At 68.0% G+C, this 12,880-nt stretch overlaps 2 protein-coding genes across 10 annotated transcripts in view; one reads left to right on the forward strand and one right to left on the reverse strand.

Annotated features, from left to right (window-relative positions):
• Nucleotides 1–2,410: 2,410 nt before the first annotated feature.
• RHOG (ras homolog family member G) lies at nucleotides 2,411–9,554 on the reverse strand. Its single transcript, XM_071430043.1, has 2 exons — nucleotides 9,417–9,554; nucleotides 2,411–3,615 (listed from the first exon to the last, which is right to left on the reverse strand). Exon 2 carries the CDS (start codon nucleotides 3,584–3,586, stop codon nucleotides 3,011–3,013), a length of 576 nt encoding a protein of 191 aa, XP_071286144.1. The 5' UTR covers nucleotides 3,587–3,615; nucleotides 9,417–9,554; the 3' UTR covers nucleotides 2,411–3,010.
• A 2,539-nt stretch (nucleotides 9,555–12,093) lies between these two features.
• Nucleotides 12,094–12,880, forward strand: part of STIM1 (stromal interaction molecule 1) — a 73,508-nt gene continuing 72,721 nt past the window's right edge. For all 9 annotated transcript variants that reach the window (XM_071430021.1, XM_071430012.1, XM_071430015.1 and 6 more), the window contains exon 1: nucleotides 12,094–12,382. In XM_071430021.1, the coding sequence (XP_071286122.1) occupies nucleotides 12,250–12,382 (133 nt within the window). In that variant the 5' untranslated portion in view covers nucleotides 12,094–12,249. The remainder of the gene's footprint in view (nucleotides 12,383–12,880) is intronic.

Consider the following 12,880-nt stretch of genomic DNA (forward strand, 5'->3'; position numbering starts at 1 on the left):
ACAGCATCTCCACCTGGCCCAGCCTGGCACGGCCCTGGCACGGCCCTGGAACAGCCAGCAGGTCCAGACCAGCACCACGGGCAGGGTGGGGGCTGGAATGGGGTGCAGGACACTGACTCTGGGCTACGGGGCTGGAGTGTGGGATGTGGATCCTGGGTGTTGGAGCTGGGGTGCAAGATGTGACCCCTGGGTTCTGGGGCGTGGGGTGTGGATCACTGGGGTGTGGAATGTCAGTCCTGGGTGCTGGGGTGTGGATCCCTGGAGCTGGGGCTCAGGATACAGATCCCTGCAGGATCTGCTGTGAATTGCTGGGCTGTGGAATGTGAATCCTGGGTGCTGGGGTGTGGGGTGTGGATGACTGGGGTGTGGAATGTGAATCCTGGATTCTGGGGTGTGGGCTGTGGATCACTGGGGTGTGGAATGTGAATCCTGAGTGCTGGGGTGTGGGGTGTGGATCGCTGGGGTGTGGGGTGTGGATCGCTGAGGTGTGGGGTGTGGATCGCTGGGGTGTGGGGTGTGGGGTGTGGATCACTGGGGTGTGGGCTCTGGATCACTGGGGTGTGGGCTCTGGATCCTGGCTCCTGGGGCTGTGGTGTGGGACGTGTCCCTGGGTGCCGGATGAAGCCCAGGAAGGCTCAGCAAAGCTGGGAATGAGCCAGGAGCCGGGCTGGAGGCGTGGGACTGAGCCCACCCCGCAGCTGGCGGCCCCGCTCCCCGCCCAGCTCCTGGGGCCGCTCACTTGGCTGTGGATCCTGCAGCTCTTACTGATGCTGCAGGGCCAGGGCCAGCCCAGCCCCGGGGACAGAGCCTGGAGCCAGGAGGGCTGGGGCAGGCACTGCTGGGGCTGGGGCTGGGCAGGGGCAGGGGAGCTGTCGGGGCCTTGGTCCCCCCTGTCCCGGGCCATGGTGGGCCCTGCCCTCGCTGCAGCTGCCCCGGGAGCAGCTGGGAGGGGAAGAACCGTGAGCTCATCCTGCTGTGCCGGGCCAGGGCAGGGCTGTGTCCCGCTCGTGGCATCGCAGGGTCCCCTCCTCACCCCAGCACCTATTTCCACACCAAACCCCACCGGGGTGGCACCTTGCCAGCCCCACAGTGGGACCCAGACATGGCCCTGGGGATCCACCATGGTGGGAGCAGACATGGCTGTAGGGATCCCCCTGTGGGACCTGGACATGGCTGTAGGGATCCACCACAGTGGGAGCAGGATGTGGCTGTAGGGATCCACCACAGTGGGAGCAGGATGTGGCTGTGGGGATCATGCCACAGACCAGGACAGGGCTGTTGGATGCCCACGGTGGGAGCAGGATTTGGTGCAGCAGGGGCCCCTGAGCCCGTGGCTGTGCAGTGCCCCTGGGGCCGTGTCCCCTGGCCCTGGGCTCGCAGGGTGGGCTCTGCAGGGGCCACACTCTGCCAAGCCCCGGGAGGCTGCAGGAGGCTGGGCCGGGCCGGGCCGTGGCCGGAGCCCCCAGCCCCGCTGCCCACGCCTGCTGCCCCGGCTCTGGTGCCAAGGGGAGCAGGGAACAAAGGCGGCTTGTGGCGGGCGCCGGGTCTCTGCCCTTCCTGCAGGAAGGCCCGGGGCCGGACAAGGGGCCCGTGTCCGGACATGGCCGCACGCCAGCACGTGCCGGGGGGGTGGCGAGGGGGTGGCGAGGGCGGCCGGGGATGCCACTGCTCCCTCACTGCTGCCATGGCCAGCCACGGGACACAGGGACACCAGGGACACCCCTGGGCACGGGAGCACAGGGCTCTGCTCCCTCACTGCTGCCATGGCCAGCCACGGGACACAGGAACACCAGGGACACCCCTGGGCACGGGAGCACAGGGCTCTGCTCCCTCACTGCTGCCACAGCCAGCCACGGGACACAGGAACACCAGGGACACCCCTGGGCATGGGAGCACAGGGCTCTGCTCCCTCACTGCTGCCATGGCCAGCCATGGGACACAGGAACACCAGGGACACCCCTGGGCACGGGAGCACAGGGCTCTGCCCTCCACCTGCCACCCCAGAGGCAGTACAGGGGCTGGGGTGGCTGGGGGCTGCCCAGGGGGGTCCCCACTCATGTGCCAATTCCTGCAACGTGCCCATCCTCAGTGTCCCCATTTCCACACAGTTCAATGGCCCCATGGCCACGTCCTGCACTGTCCCCATTGCTGTCCCTTACAATGTCCCCAAGCCCCTGGGTGGGAGCTCAGCTGGGCACAGAGATGGTGGGGTCGGGAGTGACCATGGCAGGGACATGCCAAGCTTCCCTGGCAGTTCCCTCCAGAGGAGAGCCCTGGCAGGCACCATGAGCACCCTCAGCTTGGCCCTGGCACAGTGAGGGGTCCCAGCCCAGCTCGGGCCTGTGACATCCATGTCCCTCCAGGCAGTGTCCCCACGCCCAGGAAAGGGGGAGAGCACAGGACACGGGGAGCCTGGGCAGGTTTTTATTTCAGGAGAAGCAACTCTGGGGGCAGCTGGTTACAGGTGAGTCCTGCTGCCCTGTGGAGCTCCAGCACCAGCCAGGGCAGGAGCTCTCTACTCTGGCCACACTGGCTCTGCTCTCAGCAGGGCTGGAGGTCCCTGGTGTGGGGCTCACCCCAAACACCCCCCAGGAGCCCCTGGTGCTGCCAGGGGGATCCCGGGGCAGGAGGGGACAGTGCCAGCGAGATGCTCCGGGCTGGGCGAGTGCTGGGGCTGGCACAGAAGGGCTGGGGACCCCCTGTGCCCCAGCTGGTGTAGAGGATGGAGGTGGCAGGTCCCCGTGGGGTGCCCAGGGCTGCAGTGGGGGTGGCCCACCCCGGGCATCCCCTTCTCAGGAAGCATTGCTGTGCCAGGACCGGAGAGGCGTCACCAAAGGCAGGGCGGGGAGCCCGGTGCCCCGGGGCGGGCAGCCAGTTAGTGCAAACAAGGTCTGTATTACTAAAGCTGGAGGCTGCGGCTCCCACCCAGGCTGGGGAGGCACGGGGCTGGCTGGGGGCAGGAGCTGTGTGGGGCACGGGGCAGGGCCAGGATCGTCCCTCGGCAGCCCCGTCACAAGAGCACGCAGGGCCTCTTGGGCTTGGCCGGGGCAGGGTTGAGCACGGCCCTCACGGCCTCGGTGAACACATCCTTGATGCCCTCCTGGTTGAGCGCCGAGCACTCCAGGTACTTGACGGCGCGGATCTGCTTGGAGAGGCTGATGCCCTGCTGGGTGGTGATGGGCGCCTGGTTCTGCTCCTTGAGCCGCTTCATGATCTCGGGGTTGTTCCTCAGATCCTTCTTGGTGCCGACGAGGAGGATGGGCACGCTGGGGCAGTGGTGGCACACCTCGGGGTACCACTTGTGCTTGACGTTCTCGTAGGAGGGCGGGCTGGCGATGGAGAAGCAGATGATGAAGACGTTGGTCTGGGGGTAGGAAAGCGTCCGCAGGCGGTCGTACTCCTCCTGGCCGGCCGTGTCCCACAGGTTTAAGTTTATAGTCCTGCCGTCCACCGTGTTCTGGGCGCTGTAGTTGTCGAACACGGTGGGGATGTACTCCTTGGGGAAGGCGTTGGTGGTGTAGCAGATGAGCAGGCAGGTCTTGCCCACCGCGCCGTCACCCACCACCACGCACTTGATGCTCTGCATGCCGGCGCTCCTGGTGTGCCCTCAGCAGCCTGTGGGAAGAGAACGGGCTCAGGGAGGGGACGCTCCAGGGCTGGGTCAGCGGGGTCCCCCTGCTCTGACACCCCAACGACGGGGGCTGCGCAAGGATCGCATCCCCTTGGTTCACCATCCAACCCAGGGCCCAGATGAGCTTCACAGGCAGGCAGAGAGCCCCCACAATGGGGATCTGCCCACCATGACCCAGGGACACACATGTGCCACCACGGCCAGTGCATGGGGACCACACTGTCCCCAGGGTGCTGCATGCATGGCAGCCAGGCTGTGCCATCCCGTGCTGTGCCATGCTGTGCTGTGCCATCCTGTGCTGTGCCATCCCATGCTGTGCCATGCTGTGCTGTGCCCCCAGCCCGGAATTGGAGGGCAGCAGGGCAGGGAGTGGGGCCATACCGGGGCTGTGGCAGCCCGTGGGCTGTCACCGTTTGTCCCAGCCCCATCCTGCCCACAGCAAGCAGGGCCGGCGCTGTGGCTGGCGTGGCCCCGGAGCCAGCGTCCGCTCCGGCAGCTGTGTTTATCCCAAATCCCGGCGCGCGTTTTCCTTCCTCAGGTTCCCTCTGCGATTCCCATTAAGGGCTGCATCCTGCTCCCCTTCTTGCTGCTGGCCGGAGCCCGGCGCTGCCCAGCCCTGCCCAGCCCTGCCCAGCCGAGGCGGGGGCACCCCACGGTGCTGGGCTGGGGACGCGCCCACCCTGGGCCCGCAGCCCCTTTCGCACCGGGATGCGGCCGTGGGCAGCTGGTGCCCCCCATGGGATCGCTGCGGGAGGATGGGAGCCCCGCTCGTGTGCCGGGGCAGAAATCCCACCGTGTGTCCTGGGCTGGGGTCCCCGCTGCCCAGAGCCCGCTGAGCCCGCAGGGCTGGGGAGGGGGAAGGGCCCGAGCCCCAGCCCGTCCCTGCCCCCTCGGATGGGGAAGTCGCTCTTCCTCTTCCCGCGCTGACACGCGGCTTCCTGCGGCTGTGCCGTGACCCCCGCCCTGCCTGGCTGTGCCCCGACCCCCGGGACACGCACGGGGGGCTGCCAGGGCCGCCCCGCAGCGCTGTGCCTCAGTTTCCCCCCGGGCGGGGCACCCCCGCATCCCCGCCGGGTGAGCGGGGAGCAGCGGGGCCCGCACAGGCGGCCCCCATCCCCATCCCCATCCGCATCCCCACCCCCGCAGGAAGCCGCCTGCAGGGTCCCCGGGGGCCGCAAACACAGTCCCGGCCTTTGGCCTCCAGTTCGGGCGCGACCGCGGCCCGGAGGTTCCCTCACGGCGCTCGGCACCAGCGGCTCAGCCCGGGGCAGGCACAGGCAGTGCTGGGCTGCAGGGCCGCGAGGTGCGCGGTGGGAGAGGGCACAGAGGGCTGGTGATGGGGACGGGAATCAAAACAGGGGGATCAGGATCAAGGAGACCAGGACAGTGGGAGAAGGAACCGGATCAGGAGCAGCTGGAGCAGGACGGTGGGGGAAGGAAGTGGATCAGAGCAATGGCAGCAGGAGCAGAGGGAGAAGGAGCAGGGAGGAACAGGATCAGGGTCATGGGACCAGGATCAGGACTGTGGGAGACTGAGGTCCCTCCGTGGCTGCACAGGACCACCCTCAGGGACAGGCACCTTCCGCAGGGGCTGTAAGTGCCACCCGCGTCCCCTGTGCCCCTCCTGTCCTGCAGCCACCCCACCCCTGGCCCAGGGCAGCCCCGGCAGTGGGACACAGCCGCCCCTGTCACCCCAAGGCCCCATTTGGCCTGACTGACTCAGTCTGGACCCAAAGCAGCCCTGAGCACCAGCCTGGCCCTGTGCCCATCCCACACTGGGACATGGCACACACTCCTGATGCCAAGCCCAAGCTGACTGTGGGCACCTCGGGATGAGCTGCACCTGGCAGGAACCATGCCCATTCCCCATTCCCCATTCCCCATCCCATCCCCATCCCCATCCCCATCCCCATCCCCATCCCATCCCCATCCCCATCCCCATCCCCATCCCCATCCTGGCACAGAGGAAACACTCATGCCTGTGAAGGGCATCACCACTGGGAAACAGAGGAGGAGGGAAAGGAGGAGGAAGAGGAGGAGAAGGGGGGGCTCGAGGCCAGGGGTCACTTCTCCAGCACCCTGGGTGTGGAGCCCCAGTGTCCCCAGGTTTGTCACCAGCACACACCAAACATGGGCGCACACCACGGTGCCCATGGAGGGGCCACACAGGAGCCGAGGGCTCACACAGGAACCTTTTGGCTGCTGCCAGCCCTGGCACTGCCAGCACCAGGTACGAGGTGCCTGTGGCACAGCGAGGGGACCTGAAGCATGGCCCACACTCACAGGGCAAATGCTTCACTGAGGAGGGGGCTTTGTGCAGGGCAGAGCCCCCACAGCAGCCCCAAATCAGTCTGGGTGCCAAGGAGGGGATGTGAGTGCCAGGGGGCTCTGGCTCTGTTACAGCCAAAGGGTGCCGGGGGGGCTCTGGGGGGTGCCAGGGGGGGCTCTGGCTCTGTCACAGCCAAGGTTTGCAGCCACAGCCACCACATCTCAGTCCCAACCGGCCCCCCCAGCCCCAGCCAAGCCCCTGACTCACACTCATCTTCCCAGGGAGGATGAGGAGGCACAGTGCCCTGCCTCCTGGGCGCCCGTGTCCCCCAGCACGGGACAGGAGGGTCAGCAGGAGCCCTGCCAAAGGAGCCCCATTCCAGGACAGGGCAGGGGCTGCCCGGGGGCATCCTGGTGGTGCCAGGCAGGGGCTGGAGGTCACCGTGTCCCCGCAGCCACGCTGGGGCTCCCGAGGCCCCGCTGCCCCAGGGCCAGGCTGGGCCTGTCCGGGGACATTGGGTGGGTGCCTCGGCCCTGCTGTGCCCCCACGGCTGCTGCCAGCTCCGCTGCCGGCACAAGGCCAGCTCTGTTCTCCCGGAGATCGGCGGCCCGCAGCGCATTTAACCCCTTCTGTGCCCCGGGATGCCGGGGTCACAGTGGCCTCGTGGGGCTGAGGGGACACAGCCCGTGGGGCACCTGCCCCTTGCCAGCCCCGGGATCGGCACCCCGAGCCCCCCGGCCCCGCTCCTCACCGCAGTGGCACTCGGGCGGCCCTGGGGGGCTGTGGGTGACACACAGAGGTCCCCCCTCCCATCGCCACCCCATGGCACGGGAAAAGCGACTCATCTCTTCAGCAGAAAAGGGAAGCAAAACCCTCTGCCAGCGCTCCCGGCCGGGGCAGCCCCCGGGGGTTTTCCGCCGGGGAAGTGGAGCAGCCGCCCCCATGAGCTCCCTGTCCCACGGTCCCCAAAGCTCCCTGAACCGACCCTGCCCGCCCCAGGCACCCCTTCCCCTCCCCACAGCACCGGCACACCCCACTGCGGGCACCTCACAGCCCACCCTGCCCTGCCCTGGGCACCCCTCCCCAGCCCCGGGTCCATCCCGGCCCGAGGGACGTGCCCAGGGCCACCCAGGGCTGGGGTCACCAGCCCCAGGCACGGGGGTCACTCCTGCTCGGGGGGCAGGCACAGCATTGTCCCCCCGGCCCTGCAGCCTGCTCAGCAGCAGAAAGAGAAAAGTAATGAAACTGCCAAAATCTCTAAACCTCCAGCAGGGACCCCATGGGGGTCCATGGCCATGGTGGGGATGCAGGGACCCCCCAGCTCTGCCCCAGGCTCTGCCGTGGCAGCTGAAATAACTCCGGTGCTGAGTCGGAGGGTTTTGATTTCCCTCATTTTCCAGCTGTCGTGACCAATTTCCTCATTTTATTTCCCTCCAGGCCGGGTCCCGCTCTGCTCCTCACCAGGCCCCCCTCACCCTTGGCCTCTGCCCCAGGAGCTGCAGCCAAACCCAGGCCTCTGCAAGGGATGGATGGATGGATGGATGGATGATGGATGGATGGATGGATGGATGGATGATGGATGGATGATGGATGGATGATGGATGGGTGATGGATGGGTGGATGATGGATGGATGGATGGATGATGGATGGATGATGATGGATGGATGATGGATGGATGGATGGATGGATGATGGATGATGGATGGATGATGGATGGATGGATGGATGATGGATGGATGATGGATGGATGATGGATGGATGGATGGATGATGGATGGATGGATGGATGGATGGATGGATGGATGGATGATGGATGGATGGATGGATGATGGATGGATGATGGATGGATGGATGGATGGATGGATGATGGATGGATGATGGATGGATGATGGATGGATGATGGATGGATGATGGATGATGGATGGATGATGGATGGATGGATGGATGGATGATGGATGGATGGATGGATGATGGATGGATGGATGATGGATGGATGGATGGATGGGTGGATGGATGGATGATGGATGGATGATTGATAGATGGATGGATGGATGATGGATGGATGGATGATGGATGGATGGATGGATGATGGATGGATGGATGGATGATGGATGGATGATGGATGGATGATGGATGGATGGATGATGGATGGATGCATGGATGGATGATGATGGATGGATGATGGATGGATGGATGCATGGATGGATGATGATGGATGGATGCATGGATGGATGATGGAGGGATGGATGGATGATGAATGGATGATGGAGGGATGGATGGATGGATGGATGGATGGATGGATGATGGATGGATGAATGGATGATGGATGGATGGATGGATGATGGATGATGGATGGATGGATGGATGATGGATGATGGATGGATGGATGGATGGATGGATGGATGGATGGATGGATGGGTGGATGGAGCCAGGCAGGCCAGGCCAGGCCCCAAGGCTGGGTGGTAGCTCTGTGCTGCTCTGACACCTCTCTGGGCCATGGCCAAACCCAACCCACTTCCACGCACGAGGGCACAGCCCACACCTGCACCGTGGCCAGCACGGCCCAGCACCTCCACAACTGCCCACAGACACTCCTGGAGCCTGGGCCAGCCCCCTCCCACCACAGCCTGTCCCCATGGGCCCCCTCCCACCACGCTCCCACCACAGCTTGTCCCCATAGGCCACAAATGGTACCTCAGTGGCTTCTCCTTTCCCCAATCCAAGCAGGGGAAGCCCAGCAGCCCCCAGCAGCCCCGCAGGCTGCAGGGGACCCACAGGTGTCCCCGCGTGACTGAGTGACCCAGTGACCCCGGGGGAGACCCGGGGCACCCCGTGACAAGCACCCACGGCCGCAGGGACAGCCCTGGCACGTCCTGGCTGCTGCACACGTGTGGCAGCGCCTGTGAGGGATATGTGGGGTGCCGCAGGGGGGTCAGGGGGTCACTGCAGGGGACAGTGCAGGGGGACAGTGAGTGCAGGGGGGTCGGTGCCGGGGGGTCAGCGCAGGGGCCGCCGGGTCAGGACGGGGCCGGGGTCCCGCGGTCCGTGCAGCGCCCCCCGGTGTCGCGCAGCCCCTGCAGCGCCGGGCCCGGAGCGGGGCCGGGGTGCGGCTGCAGATCCGGCGGGTGCGGGGCCGGGGTCCCGCCGAGAGGGTCGGGCCGGGCCCGTCTGTGTCCCCGCTCTGTCCCGGCTGCTGCCGGGCCCGCTGCCGCCCAAAACTCCGCTCCTGCCGGGGCACCGCGGTGCCCCGTTATCCCCGGCTGTCCCGTCAACCCCGGGTCCCCGCTATCCCTGGCGGTTCCGTTATCCCCGGCGGTCCCCTCGTCCCCGCAGCTCCGCTGTCCCTCCTCGTTGTCCCCGGCAGCTCCGTTCTCCCCGGCAATCCCGTTATCCCCCGTGGTCCCGCTCCGGGCGGGTCCCGCTGCCGCCGCCCCCGCCCTGGCCCCGACCGGCGGCTCCTCCCGCCCCCCCGGCCGCGGGACCCCCGGCCCTCCCCGGTGCCCCGGCCCCGCACTCACCCCGGGGCATGGCGCGGCGGCGGGAGCGGGGCCGGGGCGGCAGCGGCGGCAGGACGAGGAGCAGGACGAGGAGCAGGACGAGACGAGGAGGAGGAGGAGGAGGAGGAAGTCTGCGGCCGCCTCCTCCGCCGCCCCGGGCGGTCCCGCGGAGAAACTTCCCCCGCCGCGCCCGGCCCCCCGCGCCCGCCGCTTCCTTCCTCGGCCCCGGGCCGGGGCAGCGCAGCCCCCGCGCCCCTGGCACCGCCCCGGGCTGCGGCACCGCCGCGGGGCTGGGGCAGCGCCCGGGGCACGACCCCCGGCACCGCCCCGAGCAGGGACCCGCAGCGCCCGCGCCGGGCGGGCCAGGGACCCTCCTCCCGCGGCAGCTGCCTGCGCCCCCCGAGACCCCCACCCTTGAGACCCCACCCTTGAGCCCCCACCCTTGAGCCCCCACCCTTGAGCCCCCCACCCTTGAACCACCCACCCCTGAGCCCCCCACCCTTGACCCCAACTCTGACCCCCCAGCCCCGCCTCTGCCCTCCCACCCCTGGCACTCATCCTTGACCCCACCTCGCAACCCCTGAGGCCCCCCTTGGCCCCTGCCACTCACCCCGACCCCAGCGCTGGGGACAGGGACACAGCGGGACAGCCCCGGCCAGCCCGGGGGGCCCAGAGCTCTGGGGGTGCGGGGGGTGAGCAGGGAGAGGAGCCCACCCCACCCGGGGTCACCTGGGGACTCGGGGGCTGATGGTGGGGGGGACATGACACCCCCTGCCCTCGGGGTGTGCGTGGGGAGGGGGTGACAGCACAGGGGGTGACAGCACAGGGGGTGACAGCACAGGGTCCTGTGGCTGCTGCAGGAGTGTCCCCCCTCACCCCCGAGGCCAGAGGAGCCTGGGTGCTGTGAGGGTCCCCCCAAGGGCCGGGTCCCCCAGTCTGGGGGTCCCCCCCAAGGGCTGGGTCCCCCCCAGCAGTGCCCACAGCCCATAGGGGTCCCTGGGGCAGGAGGGGCTTGTGGGGGACACCAGGCATGGAGGGGAGGCAGCTCCTGGGAGCGAGTGGCCTGTCCCCACCCCAGTGACCCGTCCCCATCCCAGTGGCCTGTCCCCATCCCAGTGGCCTGTCCCCACCCCAGTGGCCTGTGTCCATCAGAGTGACCCATCCCCATCCCAGTGGCCTGTCCCCATCCCAGTGGCCCGTCCCCACCCCAGTGGCCTTTCCCCACCCCAGTGGCCCGTCCCCATCATCATCTTGGGGTCTGCAGGTGTGGGACCCCCACCCACAGCCAGCATCTTCCCCAGTGCCAGCACAGGGACCAGAACCCAAGGGACACTGGGCATCAGCCTGGACAGCAGCCTGGACAGCAGCCAGCCCCGTGTCCCAGCCTGGGATCCCCACCATGGCCAGGGGACCCCCTGGGACCCCCACCCCATAGCAGGGGCGTAGGCACCTGGCTGGGAACAGCCTGCTCCAGGGACAGGGCTGTCACTGCTCGGAGCACCCTGGCCGAGTGGGACGCATGAGAGGATTGGGGCAGATGTGAGGGGTGGGACAGATGTGAGCTCCCCGTGCTCCCCCAGGCGGTGGCCTCAGGGCACACTGGTGGCACCGCTCCAGCCGTGCCACCGGGAGCTGGTGGCCCTGGAGGTGTCCCAGCTCTGGGAGGTGTCGCAATCTCCTCAGCCCCGCCGCGAACCAGGAGCCACGTGCTGGGACCCCAGAGTGTCTCTGCCCAGAGAGCCAGGGTGGGTGACACATCGGGGTGGGTGACATGTTGGTGTGTGACATATTGGTGTGTGACATGTTGGTGTGTGACATGTTGGTGTGTGTCCCATTGCGTGTGTCCCATGGGGTGTGTCCCCTATCGGTGTGTGTCCCCTGTCGGTGTCTCCCCTGTCCCGGTGTCTCCCCTGTCCCGGTGTGTCCCCTGTCCCGGTGTGTGTCCCTTGTCGGTGTGTCCCCCTATCGCGATGTGTCCCCTGTCGGTGTGTGTCACCCCTGTCGGTGTGTCCCCCTATCGCGATGTGTCGCTCCTGTCGCGGTGTGTCCCCTGTCGGTGTGTGTCACCCCTGTCGGTGTGTCCCCTGTCGGTGTGTGTCACCCCTGTCGGTGTGTCCCCCTATCGCGATGTGTCGCTCCTGTCGCGGTGTGTCACCCCTGTCGGTGTGTCCCACCCCTGTCGGTGTGTCCCCCTATCGCGATGTGTCGCTCCTGTCGCTGTGTCCCTGTCCCGCCATTCCCCTCTCCGCCCACCAGAGGTCGCTGCGGGCCAGCGCCGTGCGCGCGCGGGCGGGAGCGGGGGCGTGGCCACGTGCCCGCCCCGTTGGCCCCGCCCCCGGTGGGTGTGGCCCAGCAGTGCTTGGCCACGCTCCCTGTGAGCGCGCGCGCGGCCGCGCCAGGGCCCGGTGCGTAGGGCGGCGCGCGGGGGGGCGGACGAGACCACCGCGGACCCGGAGGGGGGTGCAGGGCTGTCCCGGCACAGAAAGAGCGGGGTTTTTCGGCAGGCACCGCTGCCAGGAGGCGGCGGAGGGACGGAGCGGGCCGGGGAGCCGCTAGCGGAGGTGGCGGGAAGTGAGGTTATCCCGGCAGAACGGAGAGGGGCCGGCGGGGTTACCCCGGGAAGAGACCACTGACGGCGGGGGGACTGGGGCTGTCCCGGGAGAGACCACTGCGGCGGGGGGGGAGGCTGTCCTGGGAGAGACCACTGCGGGGCGAGGGGGGCAGAGGGTTCCGGTAGCCGGTGCGCGGCCGCAGCTGGCGGCGGTGCCGGGATAGCCGGGATAACCGGGACACCCCGCGGGCCCCCAGCCGGTGCCGATGCCGAGGAGCAGCTGACGGCGGCGGGGACGCGGAAATGGAGCCGCGGCCGGGCCGGGCCGTGCGGGCGCTGTGCGGCCTCTTCCTCCTTCTCCTCCTCCTCGTCCTGCAGCATCCCGGCCGCGCCGAGCGGGCCCCCGGCTCCCACCTGGACGACTCGGCCATCGCAGGTGAGCCCCCGGCCAGGCCCCGCGGTGCCCTGCCCGCCCCGCCGGGCTCGGGCGCTGCCCGGGGAAGGCCGTGCCAGCCCCCCCCGCACTCCGTTTTGGGGCCATTCCTCTGCCTTTCGGGCAAGAGCTGCGGTGATCCCCGCCCGCTTCGGGACCCCGCAAGGACCGAAATAACCCCGGGTTGTTCCTGCAGCGGGCTCCGGCTGTTTGGGTCGAAAGTTTAAATTTCAGCTCATTTACAATATTGCGCTTTTCTTCGTTAAATGGCATCGACTGGGAGCGGTTGGCGGAATTTGAGATAATTAGTGTTATTTACTTGTTCGCCCGCGGTAACGAGAGCGGTGCCGGGAGCTGCGGACCCGAGGGTTCCTCAGGAGCCGTTTCGGGGCCGCTCCCGCTGTGGGAGCCCCGCGGTGCAGGAGCACCAGTCCCACCTGAGGAGCACGGGCGGCACAGCTCTGGCGCTCTGCTCGCCCCGTTCCCATCCCCTCCGCCCCG

Source organism: Agelaius tricolor, unplaced genomic scaffold (genome assembly GCF_023055355.1).
Source record: "Agelaius tricolor isolate 1412-34295 unplaced genomic scaffold, bAgeTri1.0.p SCAF_7, whole genome shotgun sequence".
In the NCBI taxonomy this organism is placed as follows: domain Eukaryota; kingdom Metazoa; phylum Chordata; class Aves; order Passeriformes; family Icteridae; genus Agelaius; species Agelaius tricolor.

Bases quoted from the DNA above. Each gene is read 5' to 3' on its own strand.
- RHOG (XM_071430043.1), bottom strand. From the start codon at position 3,586: ATGCAGAGCATCAAGTGCGTGGTGGTGGGTGACGGCGCGGTGGGCAAG.